Source organism: Tuber melanosporum (genome assembly GCF_000151645.1).
Source record: "Tuber melanosporum whole genome shotgun sequence assembly, scaffold_43, strain Mel28".
NCBI classification, from domain to species: Eukaryota; Fungi; Ascomycota; class Pezizomycetes; order Pezizales; family Tuberaceae; genus Tuber; species Tuber melanosporum.
The window spans coordinates 497,518-517,820 of record NW_003299088.1 but is presented as its reverse complement, the minus strand read 5'-3'; the positions used below and the strand labels follow the sequence as shown (position 1 = coordinate 517,820).

Below are 20,303 nucleotides of genomic sequence, written 5' to 3'. Positions count from 1 at the left end.
AGGATGCTATTAATGCAGTTGCACTGAGTGATCTTTCATGATGCTGGATTTATATCATAATAATATTATCATAGCTTTTACTCAGCTAGGAATGCATCGGTTAGTCTATGATACAGCGGGGGGGCCAAAAATAAGTTCACATTTTAGTAAGCGCAAACACCTAAAAAAAAAAATAATTCGAAAAGTATTTTTGCTTCCCCGATGAACGTAGTGAACACCTAGGGATTCTAGTAAAAGAACATAGTAAACCTCATGCCAATAGTCTGACTCAAAAATGTACAAATTGAGTGAACGAGTAAACTGTTTTGAACCGGGTATGCTTAGTTGTCTAATACTGGTATATCGGTACTACTACTGTGGTACTGTGCGGTATTGAGAACCAGTAGTATGATATATGGGGTATGTGGAATTTCTCGTCTCTCGTAGATAGCTTAAAGAAGCAACATTTGAGGGGTGAGAAAATCACAGAAGCATGGAAAAGTTAGGAGAAAGAATGAAGAACAAAAAATAATAATTTAAAATAAACAGAGAATAGAACGGGAGTAAAAAAATAATAGAAGTAACATAGTATAATAGGGGAGAGAGAGCAGGATGAGATATAGCACAGTACGGTGCAAGGTGCCTAGAGGTGGGTCCTCCGGTGAAGCACAAACCCTGTTGCAATCTGTTGCAATCTGGCTAAGTGAACGAGCCGATTTGGGCTGAGAATTGCCAGTACTGTACAGCATGAGTAAAGTGAAATGGTACACTTTAGGGAAGGAGCAAGTAGAATTTTAATTGAGGAGGCATACCCGGGCCAAGGTTGTGGCTAGCCGCCACAACCACTGGCTGCTCGCTCTCTCGCAACTTGGGCACTCCTCCTGAGTGCCTGACAGCTCAACGTCACTTTTCAGCTCAACGTCACTTTGTGGCTCAACACAACTTCGTGGCTTAAGGTTTTTTTATTCTTTTTTTAAAACCTTACTTGACTACTCAATAATATAATGTTAGAAACTTTTAATTTATATTATTTATCATACATCTATTTTCTCAACCTTGATCCTTGTTTAATACTTCTAATTATTAGCTGAGCTACTTTCTTTTTGTAGGCTTGAATAGCCCGGCACTCTTTAACATATGCCTTTATTGCATCTAGTAATGGCTTTTGCTCTGCTCGCTCTACTCGTTCTCTTGCATTTTGAGCTTTTTGTAACTGCTTTTCAGCTTTCTCAACTTCTATATCCTCTTTTCTTTTCACCATCTGGCATGCATCTTCAACATAAATTTCTCCATTTTTTTGAATCTGTCTTCTGTTTCATGCACTAGATCTTGCTCCTCTGGCATGTTCAGCTACCTGAGTATGCTCTAAGTGCTCTATTGTAAGGGCTTCTGACTGTACTTGAGTAAATCCAGCTTGTATTACAAGTTTAAGATGATGCTGAAAGGAAGGAGAAAGATTAGTAGCCTCACACTGCAATTTCTCCCCCTTTCTCTTCAAACTTGCAATGGTAAGAGAAATTGTTTGTGGTGAGGAAGGTGGTGGTGATGTTGTAGGTAATGGTAGAGAAACAACAAACTTCTGTAGTTTTGAGATTACTACATCTGGATTGTACAGGATAAGTCCCGTAGTTTGAAAGACAGATTGTAGAGTTGATTGCTTGAATATTTGCTTACGGATAGAGTCAATTATATCTGAAAACTCAACTTTATCAAACTTGCTATATCTAGTACATGTTGCAGCTTTAACTACCTCAGCATGGTAATATTTATAGGGTTGAAACACTAACATCTAGTGGTTGAAGAAGGTGACTAGAATGTGGAAGAAGGCAGAAGGGAATAATCCTGTGCTTATCACAGTAGTTGATAAACTATTTTGTATAGTGTGTTTCAAAGCCATCAAGAAGGAGGAGTCTATAGGTGCCAGCAAGTCTTAGTGATGAACATCTCTCAAAGTGAACCAACCACTTCATTGATAGTTCATTATTACTATAGCCTGTATCGGATATGTAAACTAGGTAATCATCAGGAATGGATATAGCAATGTATCATGCATGGCTCTTGATGAATTACACCTGGGACAATAATCAGAGGTGGAATAACAGAGATATTATCAGAAATTGTTTCATAAACTGACATGAGCTATCAATTTGTAGAGCTGCCAAGGTAGAATTGCCATGTAGAATCCTATGTAATAATCTACTGGTCTTTACCAATTCCAATTTAGAAGCTAGTTTTATCAAAATTATATAAATCTGAATGCTCAATATTATACTACTCACAAACTGTCTGATACTTTTCAAACCATGCTTTTATTTCATCAGGCTAGTACATATTTTTGTGGTTAGCGTCAATTGTACATTGCTTGTAGATAAAATACTCAGAGTGGTGTTTAAGAAAACGTTGTGTCTATTGCTCACTAACAACTGGTACAGAAGGGGGGAGGGGAATGAGACTTTTGAAGAACCAAATTTGAGCAACCAGAAACCTTTTAGAGTCGTGCACTAGTTCTAACAGTATCAAAAAGGTCCAGATACTGGCATACTACCAATTCTTGGTTCTCTGAAAGTACATGGTTTGTACCTGATCAATCTTGCCTTGATTGACAACCTTTCCACTGACCATGGAGACGTGAGACAGGAATTTTATAGACTCATGTAGTTGCTGCAATATTTAGTAAATAGTATTCAGAATTTTATAAGTCTGTAAGTGCTGCCTGGATTCGTGACTCAATATCGGTATATAGTTCAACATGCTGGCTAGGAAGTACAACAGATGATGAGGGGGCCATGATTGATAATGAGTTGATTCTGATGTTGAAATGGTTGAATATAAACAAGTTAATTTGATATCACTCTATATGATCAAGTTAAGTATACTTTAAAATTACATTTAATCTTAAGCCATAAAGTAATATTGAGCAACAAAGTACTGTTGAGGCACAAAGTGATGTCGAGCCACAGAGTAATGTTGAGCTACAAAGTGATGTTGAGCCACAAAGTTGTGTTGAGCCACAAAGTAATGTTGAGCTACAAAGTTGTTTTGAGTCATAAAGTGACGTTGAACTGAAAAGTGACATTGAGCTGAAAAGTGACGTTGAGCTATCAGGCACTCAGGACGAGTGCCCAGGTTGTGGTGGCTAGCTACAACCTTGGCATAAGTATTGGAAGTAGTTCTGAATTGGATAAGTTTTGAAAGTCTTAACTGTACACTAAGTAATTTGGAACAGAGGATATTTTAGTATTCAGGTACAATTTCATAAAGTATGTAGATGTTCAAGTCCTGGATTCAGCATAGTTATTTTTAATTTAGTCAAGCCACATATTACATTGTCACATAATATTATAATAAGGTATAATGCAATTAAATTTCATACAAAATTCTCTATTGATAACATCTACTATACACTAGGTTCCTGAGACATGGTGATGAGATTTATACTTTGTTAATACAATAGACTTGTACAGCTCATCTCCATATATTGTCCTAGTTTCATAAGCATTTATCATTTTCTTTACTTGATTTGAGAACTTTCATATCAATTTATTTGAAATCTGTACCATAGCCTCAGGAACCAAAGACTTAAGGGAAGTAAACGTGTATAGTACACAATACCTCTTGCTGTCACTCATGAAATGCTTGTGTCTGAAGAGTTGATGCAGATGGAGTATCTGTTTGTGGCCTGTCATACCTCTGTGAGATTGACATTATTGTATGTGGAGAGAATAACTTCAGATCTTATTGTGAAAACTGAGAAAGCTTTGAAAATCGGTAGAGTAGTAAGTGATATTGATATAAAAATATTTATTTCCCTTGGATTTACATACACTTTCTTTTTATGATATTGTATTTATGATATGTCATTATTTTAACAAAAATGTCTCCATCTAACATCTCATGTGGCTTGACAATTAAGAAAATACTAAGACCTTACTGGGAATTAAACATAAGTATATTTTTTGTGCTGCCAAGCTGTCCCCCATTCTAAATTACTTAGTGTACAGTTAAGACATCCGGAACCATATTTCAAATGGTGATCAACACTTCATATGTTCTGTACTCATGATTCTTATATATATTATTATGATACTTTAGTTATCCCTACTTATCTACACTGAAGGGTATTTCTCTGTATAGTACTAGGTACAAGGCTTAGGCAATAAAAGATAGTATAGTATTGGGAAGAGTTGGATGATTTTGGATATAATTCTGGAACGTTATGACAAAGTAAGACATGGTATATATCGGACATCTTTAGAAAAAACAGTACCTCATAGTCGATGACGAGTAATAGGTTTCCACCTAGTCATTAGGAAATAAGTTTCAACTGAGATACAAGAATGTAAAGTTTCATCATAGACAAATAGAAGAAAACAGAAAAGCAATAAGTAAAGAAAGCAGGATTTTTCCAAAGTCAAAGCTGTGAAAGTAGATAAAAGGATAAGTGAGTGAGGGAAACAGTGTTGGCAGAGTTAAACTGCTGAAAGCTTCTTCACCAACCCTAAGTATGCTAAAAAGCATTATGCGAAACTTCAGGGCAATGGCTCCTCCTTGTTAGAATACTCACTGTGAAAGTGTTCAAGAGCCACAATTGGCTCTTGGACTCTTGATCAATATCTTATCTGACTCTGATTCTAATATTTATTCGGATTCGTAATTTTTACTGCAGTCTAGATCCGAGTATGAGCTGGAGTTTGAGTCTGAGTCTGAGTCTGAGTTTGATTCTGAGTTGGGATCTGAATTTCAATCCTACTTTCTGTATGATCGTCTACTAGTTTTCTCTTTCATCCCTTCTACCAGCTAGCTATACATTTAGTAGCTCTAGGATGGATACTATCTCCTGCTCTCACTCATTATAAACTCTAGCTATAAGTCAAGACCCTCTATATTGCACTATCGGCAATCTCCTCTGTGCATCTTGTTTCCGTCAGAAAACCTCATGCTTTGAATTAGATAATATAGAGAACTCTAATTCAAAGTTATCTACTAGCTCCAATACCATTGTCGGGGATGGGTTGGAACCTTCCAATGGATCAGTTATCTGTACTGGTTGGGTATCCATAGAGGTTAGTACACATATCTGTGCACTTCAATATATTGCTGCTTGGCCTTACAGAAGAATTGTAGCAGCTATTAGTCTTCATATTAGTACTGTCTATCATACAGCACAGAAGGAACCTCCCAATACTAGGCCAAGAAAAGTATGTGGTTGACCTTGGATTTTCAACTTGGGAATCAGAAAAAAACTTTTGATATTATTACTGCATCGGCGGAAAATTGCTCAAAGCCACTTATACAGAAATTACTTTCATAGTTTGAGTCCAGGCTTGTGAGAAAACCCTTCACCACTCTCTAGACCTTGATGGATATTATTGTAGAGTAGCAAGAAAGAAACCTTTTTTAACTCTCACCTATATACTAGTAAGCTATTTATGATAGTCTTTCTTTTTTATTTTGTAAGTACTGGGAGCTAGTATAATGACTTCGAATACTTCAGTATAGCTTAATAGTAAAAAATATGTGAATAGTTATAAGGTTATAAAGTGGTGTGTTTGATTGCTAAATACCTGTTTCTAGTACTATATTATTCTAACTGGCTAATATAACTATATTAGAATGATTTAGAGAGAGTACAGTATTTTCAGGACTGGGGTATAGAAGATTGGAAGAAAGTGATCTAGACGGATAAGTCTGCTTTCAATCATGGTAGCTCTCCTGGGTGAGTTTTTGTGACACACACTCTCTCTGAGGAATTTGATGCCTCCTGCCTTGTCCCTAAGTTTGCCAAACTGGAAAGCATAAATATCTGAGTTTGCTTCTGTGGTACTGTCCATGGTCCTTTGCTCCATTAGGACAAACCTACTATGAGAACTTGAATTACAGCTAAAGGATATTGTGACAATACTGTTTCACATCTTGAAGCCATTTGGAATAGGATATCTTGTGAAACTGAAAACTATATCTATATTCTTCAAGATGGATCTAGTATTCATAAGGTTAGGTATACTATAAAGATACTGAAAGAGAAAGAACTATACAATTACTTGTTTCACCAGAGTACTAAATTGCCAGATCTTAACCTTATAGAGGGAGCTTGGTACCTTATTCTGGCAAGAATTAGCTCGTGCTCTCCCCGTCCAAAGAAAAATAATACTATGTAGGCTGCAATTCAGAAAGAGTGAAATGAGATTGATCTTCAAGATCTGGAAAATCTAATTATTAGCATGCCTGATTGAGTTCAAACTGTACTTCTGCTCAGGGTAGGCATACAAGATTTTAGCAAGACCTTCCTTTATTATCTTTTTCGTTTTTTTCCTTCCTACTTATTTAGGTCTTCCAGTCTCTTCCATCTGCTTCTCATATCAACTGGACATCTAACTATTTTTACTTTTGCTAAGGTCTTGGGTGAGTACTATTTCAAGCTAGCTAATTTCCTATCCTTTTTATTTTTTTTGTTATTGCACTTTCTCTCTCGCCTCTGGAGCCCCTTCCTATTTTCTATTTCATGGTTGGGTTGGATGTGGTAGTGGGTAGGTGAGTTTGTGTAGTTTTGGCGGGCACCAACAGGGTGGAGTTCACAGCTCCACTTCCTAGTATTTGATTATTATTTAAGTAGTTTGTTTATTACTCTTATTATTATTACTTCTTTCTTTTGCTGCTCACCTGTCAAGTTTCTCTTCGTAGTTTGGTTATCATCGAGTGATATGTATGTAGCCTATAAGTCATGTTGCACTATTACTATTGTGTATGGACAAAATTAGCTGCGATTCAACAGAGGAAAATCTTTTCTCTGCGATGACAACCACACTCATCCACTAATCTACTATCATGACAACAAAAAAAAAAATTAAAAGATGTAAATACATAGTAGAAATTAATATTTGGTATACCATCCATTAGTCTTAATAATTGCCTCTATTTTATCTACCATTGATTCAGCTAAAGTATCAAAACCCTTTGAGTTAAGAAGTTCCCAACGATGAATGATGGCCTGTACTATTGCCTTCTTGACCACATTGACATCACCCTTCATATCATATAGCTTGGGGTAGTGCTTGTGAAGCTCACCTTTCACTAGAGATCAAATATTTTCAATTGGATTGAGATCTGGTGAATAGGCAGGAATTTCTATCCGTATAATTCCTTACCCTCTGAGCCATCTCCTAAAAGGCAAGTGAGTTTTAGCATTATCAATGATAAAAAATACCTCTTCTCCAGACTTTTCTCTGATATTCTCCCATATACCTAGAAAGTCATAATGATCATAAACATCAATAATTGACTTCCTAGTAACTCTACACCTAGCAGAAGAAGGATCAGGAAAAACAGGCAAAAACAGATCATGAGTTTGACTATAAAAACAACCAGTTATTATCTGGCTAATCCCTCTCTCCCTTCTTCTAGCCTTGGGTTCAACACAATCCTTATTCTATTTCTCATATGGGTATCTGAAAACCTATTTTCTCCTATTTTCTTCCCTTTCCACGGCTACCTCATTCTTCCATGTTGCCTTCCCTCTTTACATCTTCTTTGTCCAATGCCTATGAGCTAATGCCTATTTCAACCTTTCTTAAGCTAGATCCTCATCCAAATAGACTCTCTCTTATGCCATCTACTTTCTAAGATACTTTTTTTCAAGTCTTCTCCTTACTGTCCTACTAGAAATATTGGAAGAAACTTACTTAGTAATGTCAGAATAGGTAGTATGGCGATTTTTAAGAGCTTCCTCCACTATAGCATCATCCCATAACTTGGTAGCTTTAGGATGTCTTCCTCTACCCTTATTCTCCTTGCCCTTTTGAAGTCTCTTTGCAATTGTGTTTCTGACAGTAGTATAGGAGATATTAAGGTGGTAGAAAATTTGCTGATATCTCATCTGAGGCTTGTGTAACCCGAGAATCCTCCTCCTGGTAAACTCAGAGAGATGTGTGGAGGGAATAGATTTCTTGGCATGACTGTGAAGAATTGGAGGTATAGTTTATTGAAAAAAAAACTGAGCAGAATAGTTTCTTCTTGGTTGTCTTAGAGCAATTTTTTTTGCTACTGTTGAGAGTATGGAGTAATGAAGAGGGGTGGGTTGCCACTGATTGTTGAATTGCAGTTAATTTTGTCAATACACAATACTAAGTCTCCCACTCATTCTGTACCACTTTTTATTGCCTGTCCCTTGTACATCCTAGTACTTGTTTCACTTTCACTAAAATTTTCACATATTTCTATTCTTAGTTTGTTTTATGTTTAATGTCAAGTATCATTTAATAATAGGTTATTTTCATGTTTGGCTAAGTGTCACGAATGTGGCTTAGCGAGGAAAAGGTTTTTACGTGATGTATAGTTATGAGTCACAGGTACGTTATTGTTTCACACATATGACTCATTCGGGTCATATGATTTGTTATGTGTGGGATTTGTGATGCTTTCGCACATGGCTCAAGTATGAGTCATAGGATGTGCGCCTGACAAGTATGCCTTGCGAGTATGCCTTGCGGGTAAGCCTTGCGCATATGATTTATGTTTTGCACATGACCTCATTATGAGGTCATGGGTTTTACGCATATGACTCAGTCGAGTCATATGACTTGTTTATTGCGTTACGATTGGTTTCTAAGTTTTGTACATGACCTCGCTATAAGGTCATGGGTTTTGAGTATGTGATCACTTTGGTCACATGACAAGTTTGTTATGATTTGGTTTCGCACATGTGACCACTTTAGGTCACATGACTACAGGCGGGAAGAATACTATATAAGGAGGCTGATGCGGCCGAGGAAGATAGGTTCTTCCCGCTTTGTTCTAAGTACTTTTCCTACTTATTACTTTAACGAATATAAAACACCTTTACGATCTTTATATTTATTGCAATGTTATCATTACGCCAAGAAGCGCTCGTCACGAAGACGAGTTAGAGAAAGCTTATGATAGGCATTGCCGATAGATGACAAAGGTCTTGTACTATCGGTAACATAGGCAGAGGCCTAGAGCTATAGTAAGACAAAGAAAGAAGAAGACAGAAAAGATAAGTATCATTCCCCATCGCCAAGAACTAACTATCTAAAATGGGGATCATTACACTAAGGAAGGAATCTGTGTGAGAATCCATCATGAGACATTATAGGATCATCAGAACTTGTTTTAATAGCCAGTAATGTTTGGCTAGTAAACATTAGACTTTAATAGAAAATACATTAATACACACTTGGTTGAATAGTTCTCTACTTATTTTAATCAACTCTTATGAATTATTTATTATTAATAGTCAATTATAGTAGTTACTATTACCTTGTACTAATATATAGCCAACTTCAGTTGGAATTTAACGCAGAAGCTGCCAACTTTGTACATTTTAGAATTGGGACATAAATGACTAAAATGTGAGAAACAGAGTACTGGTCTTGCAATGAGGCTCATAGGGGTATTGAAAATGTGTTTCTTAGTATATTGTAAAAAAATTAATAGGGTTTGTATACTCCTATTTTCAGATATGTCTAGCTGTACTTGAGTAGCAGCTACTTGTTTTATAATTTCTTATCAATTCTGTTAAATATTTAGTTAGTAAATCTCTATTATTAAATTTTTAAGTCTTCTTCTTTAGGACTTAATTTTGTATTACCTTTTACTACTATAATATGTTATTAAATAAAATCATGTAGAATATATTCTAAGTATTGTTTTATGAATTCTTTGTACTTGCTAGAGCGGAGAAACAAGGAGTTAAAATGGAATATATTATATAGAAAAGTTGACTTAATTTCAGACTTGAACTTGAATTTATTGTTTAATGCAATTTTGAGTATTTTTATTAGAACTATAGCTAATCTTAAAGAATCCTATAATGTATACTAGTAGAACTTAAGTCAATAAGTTTTTTTAACATATTTCCAGGTGCATGCATTTATTTCTAGATTTTATAATATGTTTCAATTTCAGAATTGTATTATTTTCAAGCCATCTATCATACTTACAGTTTTATCACAATCTAACTGGTTGATTAGATGTACCATGCTAAAATTCCTACCCCTTCAATCTGGATTTCTAGCGCCTGCCAAGACAATAATTTTTCCATCAGTGCAGAGGATCTGCTATCGTACCCCACATGATCTTGCTGATATTTTATTTTATTTTTCCGACCTTTTTCTGCCATACCCCAATATAAACGGGCCCTCAATCTTCCAACCTTCATTACGCCCCGTCATCATCTCATTTTCCCTCTACACTCTAAGCTCGATAAACCTACCTAGCTTCTGCGGAAATAAAACGAAGAAAAATGACCCACACCCATGACCTCTCCGGTGGGAACATCAATTCTCACGATCATGGCCATGAGCATGAGATTCTTGATGGCCCAGGATCTTACCTAGCTCGTGAACTCCCTATCGTTGAAGGTAGGAACTGGGAAGATCGTGCCTTTACAATTGGCATCGGCGGGTAAGCTTTCAGTAAAGTTTCTCTGGTGTCCCCAATCAGCAGCTAATCTAGGCTGCACTGCTATTAGGCCTGTCGGCTCCGGAAAAACTGCTTTGATGCTGCAGCTTTGCAAAAATCTCAGAGAGCATTATTCAATCGCAGCTGTTACCAATGACATTTTTACCAAGTATCCTCACCTCTCTTCTTTAATACTCTATGGGTCTAATTTATTTTTGGTCAGGGAGGATCAAGAATTCCTTGTTAAAAACGAGGCTCTTGAACCTAAACGTATCCGTGCTATCGAGACTGGGGGTTGCCCTCACGCTGCCGGTACAGCTATCTTTTCTAAAGCTGGTGGGTTGGGTTATGCTAAAGGGTTGAGCAGTTCGTGAGGATATCTCCCAGAACCTTCATGCGTTGGAGGATCTTCATCGCGAATTCGATACTCAGCTTTTGTTGATTGAGAGCGGTGGTGACAACTTGGCAGCAAACTATTCCCGTGAGCTTGCTGATTATATCATCTATGTGGTATGATTTCTTTCTGCTTCGCCCTACCTCCCTATAGAAAAAAAATGAGATTTACGGTTTAACTTTTTTGATTGATCAGATTGATGTCTCTGGAGGCGACAAAATCCCCCGCAAGGGTGGGCCTGGCATTACTCAATCGGATCTCCTAATCGTTAATAAGACTGACCTTGCAGAGCTCATTGGGGCGGATTTGGATGTCATGGATCGTGACTCTCGTAGGATGCGGTTTGTGCTATCTTTATCTCTCTTGGCGCAGAAGAGCTGCTCAAGGCTATCCTAACTAACAATGATGATTTAGAGAGGGCGGACCTACTATCTTCGCGCAAGTGAAGAATGGTGTCGGTGTGGAAGACATCGTTTCTATGATTCTCTCGGCTTGGAGAGCGAGTGGAGCTAGCGGTCCATGGGTTAAATAGTTTTGACGCCTGTCCGTGGAAGAGGATGCTGGTAATTCACATGGGGGACCCTTGTCTATGATATCCTGCATAAAATCGTACCGACGAGTCTGGTTCTAGAGAAACAACTATTTACCTGGCCTACAGGATATCACCGTATTGTGGCACCATGTGGACAAATGTCGCCCTGGAGTTTGAAAATATTGCCCCAATTCCCCCGACTTTGTGATTGACAATTGTAGTTTCTTCAGCTTCTTACTGATTATAAGAGAAAGCTAGTATGCACCCCTTTTTAAACTATTATCATGTTATGATTACCAGTAACCAATCCAAGCTAGCTAGTGGGCATAGAGCAAGCATTATATGTGCAGTTTCTATATACAGGAAATTGAGTATGAGGATGGTGACAAAAGAGATAAGTTGTAAAAGTAAAATTACAACCTTTTGGTGTAATGCAGAGAAAATTTAAGTGAATATTTCTACAGCAGAATATTATCAGTTTAAGGAGGCGGGGAAGATATTGTAAAACAGTATAGCTTTAAAGAAATAAATATAAGAATCAATACTCCATTTGAATTATCTTTTTTATTGTCTAAGAAGAGTATTATGACCTAATATTCTGTTGATAAACTTATTATAATCCTTACACTTTAATTTACTCTACTCTTTATAAAGTTTATAATGTAATCCTATTACTTTCTACTACTGTATCTAGCTTGACATTGGTTCTCACTACTTAGATCTTTGCCTAGTAGCAAATATGTTTCCTTTATATTTAAACTTATATAAGCTGGTTATAATATTTCTTCTATTTACTTGTTTGTATCTTTGTTATACAACTACCCATTTAGGAATTTTCTAGCACTACTGTTACTTCTCAATTAGTACATTAATAGCGATTACTTGTATTATCATGTTTAGATTTCATTACTTATCTACATTAGAAAAAAATTAAAGCTTGGGTCTAGTACATTCCATATGTCAGAAGCAAGGGGCATCTAAAAAGAAATTAATAACAGAGATACAAATAGATATGACAATGAATCTCTGGAAATATCAGAATGTACTTGCTATGCTCAGGAGGTAACAGGTGTTAGGTGGAGACAATCTGATAGACTTCAGAATTGTCTAGGCCAACTAAGATTCATTTCTGTAGATAGAGATTGTTTAGGAAGACTCAAATTCACTTGCTTCATTTGTGACTACTAAGAGCGAAGTAAATTCGGTAAAGTAAGATAGAATCGTAAAAACAATATTATATTATTAAGATCTCTTCTCCATTACTTGATGATGTCTAAAGCTTGGGAGGTACTTCGATATTTATATTCCGTGTCTGAGTATTTGTAGACTACATTTGTTTATTCTAAAACTATGTACCTCACAGAATATATCTCGCAACATCGGGTATTCTTAATAGGTACGAATACCTGAAGACCCTGAAAATCACCACATCCTTTTTGGCAATGACGATAAAACTTAACTAGGAACTATACTGTTCCCAATAGTAGCTATCTGATTATTAGAGTTCTTTAGATTTGTGGCCTAGTTCTCATGTCGAACTGAGTTGACCCCAATTGACTTCGTCATTGATGATATAATCGGTTTCATCTGTGGGTTACATCTCTGAAGGTAGTCATAATCGTAACCCTTTTAGGTTGCCTGACTTCAAACCTTCATAACTTCTTATTCAACTAATAGATATCTTCTGGAGGACTTCCTACTAATTCGCAGAAAGCGATTCCACTGAATTGACAAATATTTCCTTGGTCGGTAACCCTTAGTTGCTCTGAGTAATAGGGTTTTAATTGTTATTGTAGTATTGGGCGTTATCCTCGCAGCTACAAGGTATTTCAAAAACTGATTACAACACTCCGTGAAGTTTATTGGCTTTGGTAGTAGTGTCCCTCGGAGTTCTCGACTCTTCTGGTTATTGTAGAGCAGATGCGAATGTATTGGTCTCTTGTTGAGATCCTTTACACTTTGATATCATCTCTTCATGTAAAAACTTCCTGTTACCTACTGCCCGTGCCAAAGATGTCACATCTTTGAAGCCTACTAACTCTGGGTAGGTGATTGATTTACTCTGTTCCACTTCTCAGACCTAGCTGAAGGTCCCCTCCCATATATCCTGCGAACAGAATCTGGTCGGATGGACAGCAGTGATGTATACGGTATTATTCTAATACCTTCAATTCTGTAGTATTATAGCCACAGGAAGCAATTGAGATTGAAATGTATGATGACGTGCGGGCCCAGTAAGGGGACTGGAGTGGGGTGTGGGAGACTAGGGATTCTGATATTGGGTGAGGCTAATCTACTTGGGGTGATTTCTAGGTATTGGATCTCGGTATTCCTAACAACAGAATATGCCTATTATATCCAGGAAGCAATTGAATATACTAACTAAAGTCAGGATATAACAGAACATATTAGTTAAACTTAGAATATAATCAAATATAGTAACAAATAGTAGAATATGTCTACTAAATTAGAGAATTCACGAGATACAACCAATATCAAGCATAACTTATACCTTGGTCACAGTAGAAAGTAGACAAAATTTTAACCCAAAAGCATTTTAGAATGAATTATAAAAATGTTATAGTATAAAAATTGAAAGACAAGATAGGTAAGTAGTCAGAAAAGTGATAGGAAAGATCATTTCTGTAAGTAGCAGTATTTCCACAGATGTTGGCATTATGGAGATGTTCTTTATACTATTGGAAAGCCAGTGTCAAGTAGGACTAAGCCATAAAGTATTATATATATCACGGATATAGCTTGGCATGGAAAAGGTTTTCACATAACTCATGATTATGAGTTATAGGTATGTTATTGTTTTGAGCATATGACTCATTTAGGTCATATGACTTGTTATGTTATAATTTATTATGTGTTGTACATGACTCGATTATGAGTCATGGGATATGTGCCTAGTGCGTATGCCTTATAAGTATGCCTTGTGGGTATGCCTTACACATATGATTTATGTTTTGTATATTACCTCATTAGGAGGTTATGGGTTTCACGCATGTAACCACTGGGTATCATATGACTTATTTATTACATTATGATTGGTTTATGGGTTTTTGTACATGACCTTGATACAAGGTCATGGGTTTCAAACATGTGCCTACTTTGGTCATATGGCTAGTTTGTTATGATTTGGCTTCATGCATGTGACCACTTTAGGTCATATGACTTGAGGTAAGAAGAACACTATATAAGCAGTCTTATAAAGCCAAAGAGGATAGGCTTGTCATGCTTTATTCTAAGTACTTTTCCTAGTCCTTGCCGTCGCTTCATCCCGAGCGTTTCTTTCACACCCATGATGGGCCATGATACCTTGGATTCCGGGGGAGATATCTGAGTTCACTCAGTAGTTCCTGGGGTTCTTAGTGTTGAGGTCTGTTGGCATTGCATGGCGGATTACTTGTTTGCTTCTCGTTTCGTTGCCTGCTGGTTATCTCACGATACTGGTACTTCAAGCTATTTATTACGGTCGCTTACGAGCCTCTTTCGGTAAAATGTCTTCGGCTTCCTGTCTATTATCTACTTGGAGGTTTCGCGTTCGATTGGGGGGATTGAACTTAGTGCTTGGGGGAATTACCCGTGTCATTCTTTGGGCCAGCTCATGTTTCTTGTTGGGTTTTAACAGAGTCCCTAGTTCTCACAATACAAAATGCCAGTGGGTTAGCTTAATGACCATTCCACATCCTCAACTCGTTGTACTGACCGCATCACCTCTTACGTGGCAGGGCAGTACCTGTCCAGCCCCTCCTTGTTATGTTATATTTCTATGGTCGGAATCATACGATGTTGCTTATCGCTATTTCCTTGGAAGTTTTGTCCTTATGGAATTTACAGTGGTTTAGTCAGGTATCTCCTCCTTGCCTGGGTAGAGATAGCTTTAACACTGGAAACTCTTACCCTCTGGTGTGGTTTTTCGTTACGGCCTGGGGTGGTGTGGGATGATTGGCTACCAGGCACTTGCGTTGTCTGTGCATTTGGGTAGTTCAGTTGTGGATTATGGTTGATGGCTTCACCCATTGCAAGTGGGGCCTACTTTCTGTTTGTTTGCTTCAGTTTGCTCGCCCTCTCCCCTTCATGTTGCATCAGTTGGCCGGTGCCTCTTGCTCTTAGTTCGGTCTGTACCTGTTGCCGGACCTGTGGGGCTTGCTTTGGCTGGCTCTGCCTATTTTTTCCCAACTTGGTTGAACTTCGGTTCGACTGGACTGGATGCTGTGGCTGGTGCCAGTGCCTTCGGGTTTTGGTGGTGCCTCTTTTGTGGCTCCTGGCTGTGGCTGGTGGGCCTCCTTTAGCTACAAGGTGCTGTGGGCTGGGGCTCTATTAGTGTGGCTAAGACCAGTAGCTGCCTGACAGGGCTAGGTATGGGCTGTCCTGTGGCTGTCGGATGGTTGATCTGTCTGAGTGGCTGGGGGGCTGGATGGGCTCTGTGGTGTCTGGGGTGTGGGGCTTGGAGGGGGCTAATTGGGGGTGGAGAAGTACCTATGAGTACTAGTTGGACCTGCATCAGGTTGGGTGAGGTCTAATTAAGTGTTTTCAGTCTGACTTGAGCTGTTGGGTGAAGCTGCTGAGTACTGCAAAGCTCCTTGATGGACTGGCTAGCTGATAGCCACCTGTGCAGATAGTGGGTTGTAACCATCTGGTTGGACTTGTTTGGGTGTTGCGCACTGGATTTTGTGGGGCTTGTTTGGTTTCTTTGGTTTGGCTACGGGATTGGCAGGAGGAGGCATAGTACTATGGATGGGAGATAGGCCCCACTAACTCTCTTTTAGTCTTTTACTACCTCTATGTATTTCCTATGTTTGTATTATTTTGGTTGGGGGACAGGCAGTGGGTACAGGTACTCCTTACCGGTACACTCTTCGGAGGCAACCGGCAAAGTGGGTTTATAGGGTTGACAGCTGGACATGCAGGTGTGAGAGGTTGATATGTTGGTTGTCTCCTCCCTGCCATTGTGTCGCCTATAGGTTTAGCTTGTATGTTTGTTGGTTTTCGACTGTAGTGGAGGTTTCGTTGGACGGTTTTCAGACTGGATGGTAGTGATTTTATGTTTTGTTAGATGAGGAACCTGGTCAGGTTGGTCTTTTGCTTGGCTTCAGCTACGCTTAGTGCTGGTTGGCTTCATACCAGAGGAGCTATAAACTTTTCGGGGCGGGCACTGGGTTCTTTGATGGTCTTGTAATTAGTTCTCGTGCCGGCATGACTCGGGGATAGCAAGTGCAGAGCTGTAGACTTAGTTAGCTTAGGATGAGTGGTATGCCAGTTAACTGTATTCCTGTACTGGTAGGGGCTCATTGTATGCTAGTATTGGCGATACAAGTTTAAATAAAATTAGATTGAATTCTAAGTACTTTTCCTACTTCTTACACTCCAGGTCGGAATTGAGCACACCAATACTTTACCTTATTTTGCTCGCAATAAATACTTCATCACTGTTACTTGTTTGTATTGTTCGTTTCGGGCAGTCGATTAGAAATTAAGTATTCTCACTTAGAAGGCACTTCAGTGTGAGATATCTCTGGCCTGGTCCTCCTAATCACAGAGTATAGTTTGTGTGAGGATGGCATCTTCGACAGCCTCCTCATCCATGGATTCTCCCCTCTCTTCAGGGATGTAGTACCCCGTTTGTTGCAACTTCTACCCCTCCTCCTCACTTGAGATAGCCCATGCGGACTTGTCTCTTATGCCTGCTACCGAGGCTGACTGTGGCCTCATCCCTACAACTACATGGTCATATATTGCACCTAAAGGGAACTTTAGTTTCCTACAGTTTCAGCAATATCACGAGTGTCAAAATGTGGTAAACCTACAGTTTAATGATTTGGTTTGGCAGACAGTTGCAAATGTGAGCATTGCCACAATGAAAGAAGTGGAGGTTATGGTGAGAGGTTTCCTGATTAGGAGAGACTATTTAGCCACATGTGGCTTGAACAAAAACTCAACCACAGGACTCTTTGTTCAGTTTAATACAGACCATAGCTCGGAATATTCCCCACTCCCTGCATCTTCCCCCCTTAAAGATTCTAAGACTATTGTTCCTAAGTCCTCTATTCCTCTGGCAAAGGACAACTCAACTGCGACTATAGTTGAGACCAGCTCTTGGTCCGCTACTCTCTCCCTTACTAGGACCATCCAAATCAAGATGCTCAGTTTTCTCAACCAGGCTCCTACCTGTAGGACGGGCTCATCTACCCCCTCGTTCCTAGCTAGGATGTCATCTGGTGAAAGGGCTCTCTATGAGACCCCTAAGTTCTAATTAGATGACCTTGAAGATAAGGACTACAACCCCTGAGCTGCTAGAATGTACCACTGTACATGGTCGGTATTCTCCATCAAACAATCTGCTGTGCACATCCTCAGTCCTCAGTTCTTGAAGGCCATTAATATTGATGAAGGACTGAAGAAACTGATTGTACCTGTCTTCCCTGACCTGCCCTTTGACGTTCATTATAGATGCCTGGCCATTCCCTCCTCTATAATACTCCCATTAACGATTGAAGCCACAGCTTGCTCTCTGCCTCCGCTGGTAACTGAGGACATCCTACCCATCTCAGAGGTATTGGCTAGAGATACTTCCATGGACCTGGATGAGAGACGCAACTCTGAAGCGACTGGTATAGGTGATAGCATCCATGCCTCCGATGCAGCAATGGCATCATCGCCACCGGCCTTTTACAGAAGCTGGATTTCATCACTTGAAGAATTTCTGGAGTGCTCCTAGGGAAACTCTGGTGATACATGAACTCCATTGGAAGTTCAACTCCTGATTACCCAGCCTGAGGCTGCCGATATGGTTGTGGCTCAGGAGAATTTGATCATGGCTGATGTCTGTGAGATGTTGGATACAGGTTGATCTCCCTTCCCTTGATGCCACTTACTTAGTATAATTGGATCCATGTTGGAAGACCTGGAGGACATCTACTCTTGCAATACTCAGCCTCTCCTCTCCTCGGAATCCATGTTGATTGAGGACAACACAGTATATGATGTCAGGAATTGGATAGACAATAGCCCTGCATTTCGTAATGAAGGGCCAGAGGGTGGAGTGAATTACTGGAGCTGTATATATCTGCTAGAAGGGGCGGTAAAAGAGCTCTAACTAATATTGTTAGCAGAGAAGGGGAATATATAGAGACCCTACAGGGTAAGTTGTCCTCCTGCCATCGCTCCCCTCCCACTGTACCTCACAATACCCCTTCTGTCTATTCAGAGACAGCTCCATCCTATGCCCACTCTAAGGGAATGGAGACCGCTATGGCGGCACCTACTGCTAAAGCCTCCTTTACAGAGGTAGTAAAATAGATAGCATATGCGCCTAAACCTTCCACTGACCAAGAAAAACAGGTACCTTCCGCCCACCCTATATCGGCAGCCTCCTCACGCCAGTTCAGCAGGGGTAGCGCCTCCAGCGATGGCGGGGTTGTCCTACATGTAGCTCGCAGTGGTGAAGGCAAGTCTGTTCAGTGGGAGAAAGAAGATGGAGGGAAACAAGAAAAGGAGGAGGGGAAGAAGACATGGCAGGTGCCTGAGTGATACTGCCAGAAGGAGAAGAAAAGCTGCCAGAGAGTCTGGCAGTGAGAAAAAAACTGTGACCCCGGTCAAGACTCAGGGGAAGAACATTGATAGGCAGGAACCAGCTCCCATGACTAACGTACCTGTTGTTCCACTAGTTGGGTCGGGACCTGCAGCTAAGGCCAATATCAAGGTAGCCATAGCTCTGGCACGATAGGAGTACTGATAGCTCCCAATGGGGCATCCCAACCCACTCAACTCAGTGCTGGCACCACCTTGGCCATTGTCAACCCTGGATGCTAGGGAGAGGCATGTTACTATACGGTTTACTACCTGCAAGGAGGTTGCTCAGAGAGAATGTGTTGACATCGAGGTAATCTGAAATCGGATCAAAATGACCTTCTCCAACCAAGGAAAGATTTGGGGCAATACTTCTTATATCCGTGCTGAGCATGTCCAGTCTGAGATTGGATGTATCTTCTTAATACTGACAGCGCACTCTGTTACTGAGTTAGGTAACCGGGTTAACAAGGTTGGGCTTTACCTGTCCATGGAATTGTCACTCCTAGAGTTTGAGTTCCTGAGAAATCTGGAAAGGGTGAAAACTTTTGTTTCTAAAGTCTGGCTTGCTGACACAGGACAAGGATCAATTTAGAAGGTTGAGAGATGGACTAGAAGCGCAGCTATCGATGGCCTCCACACTGACTTAGAGCAATCCAATACCAGTGTAGTTACTGTTTTCCAGCCCAATATTTTAAGATTAATCTACGCCATGAGGCAGGCTAATGCTACCACATGTGGTATCAGCTTCGTGGTTGAAAAGAATGAGGCCATTATGGAAAAGCTGGCTGAGGAAAAGATTTAACTACAAGAAGTAGCTCGCAGAATCTGGGTCTTTGAGGAGCACTGACCCCTTAAGATATGTGGTAAGTATTTGGAGACCGGCCACTTTGAGGCCACATGTAGTTACCCCTCACTCTGCCATTTTTGCTTCAGAGTACACTTCCCCCCGACTACATATGAGCAGTAAGCTTGCATGTTCCAAAGGCATGAGTCAGGCTTGCAGACACACTAGGAGATAGCACTAGCTTTGTGATTGGATAGATCATTTCATTAGATACAAATGATGCCCGGGAGTCAAGTCATAGTCCTCAATTTCATCTTCCTCACCTCCCAGACAGGAATCAGTCCCCTCAGTAGAACTTATCAAAGAACTGGAACAACAGGGGGGACAGGCAAGAAAGGCCCAGAGAAGGCATCACAATTGTGGGAGATTTTTAACATCTAGGCTAGTTGAAATTAGTAGTGATGAGGAAGAAGAAGGCCCCTGTCATAAGTTGAATAAGGCCAAGGATAAGGAACCAGAGCATCGCTTCCCATCCCCCTCCACGGTATGTGGGATTTTGTAAACTACCACTACCACTAAACCCAGTCTGAAGGACACATTTTAGACAGCTCGGG

At 39.6% G+C, this 20,303-nt stretch overlaps 1 protein-coding gene; it reads left to right on the top strand.

Annotated features, from left to right (window-relative positions):
• The first annotated feature begins 10,119 nt into the window (after nucleotides 1-10,119).
• GSTUM_00008207001 (uncharacterized protein) lies at nucleotides 10,120-11,428 on the top strand. XM_002839902.2 has 6 exons: nucleotides 10,120-10,401; nucleotides 10,469-10,567; nucleotides 10,622-10,710; nucleotides 10,766-10,908; nucleotides 10,988-11,133; nucleotides 11,207-11,428. The coding sequence occupies exons 1-6, from the start codon at nucleotides 10,241-10,243 to the stop codon at nucleotides 11,322-11,324; spliced, it is 756 nt and encodes a 251-aa protein (XP_002839948.1). The 5' UTR covers nucleotides 10,120-10,240; the 3' UTR covers nucleotides 11,325-11,428.
• The last annotated feature ends 8,875 nt before the right edge of the window (nucleotides 11,429-20,303 follow it).

Bases quoted from the DNA above. Each gene is read 5' to 3' on its own strand.
- GSTUM_00008207001 (XM_002839902.2), top strand. From the start codon at position 10,241: ATGACCCACACCCATGACCTCTCCGGTGGGAACATCAATTCTCACGAT. The intron at 10,711-10,765 runs GTACAGCTATCT...AGGGTTGAGCAG, and splicing joins GGGTTGCCCTCACGCTGCCG to TTCGTGAGGATATCTCCCAG. The intron at 10,909-10,987 runs GTATGATTTCTT...TTGATTGATCAG, and splicing joins CTGATTATATCATCTATGTG to ATTGATGTCTCTGGAGGCGA.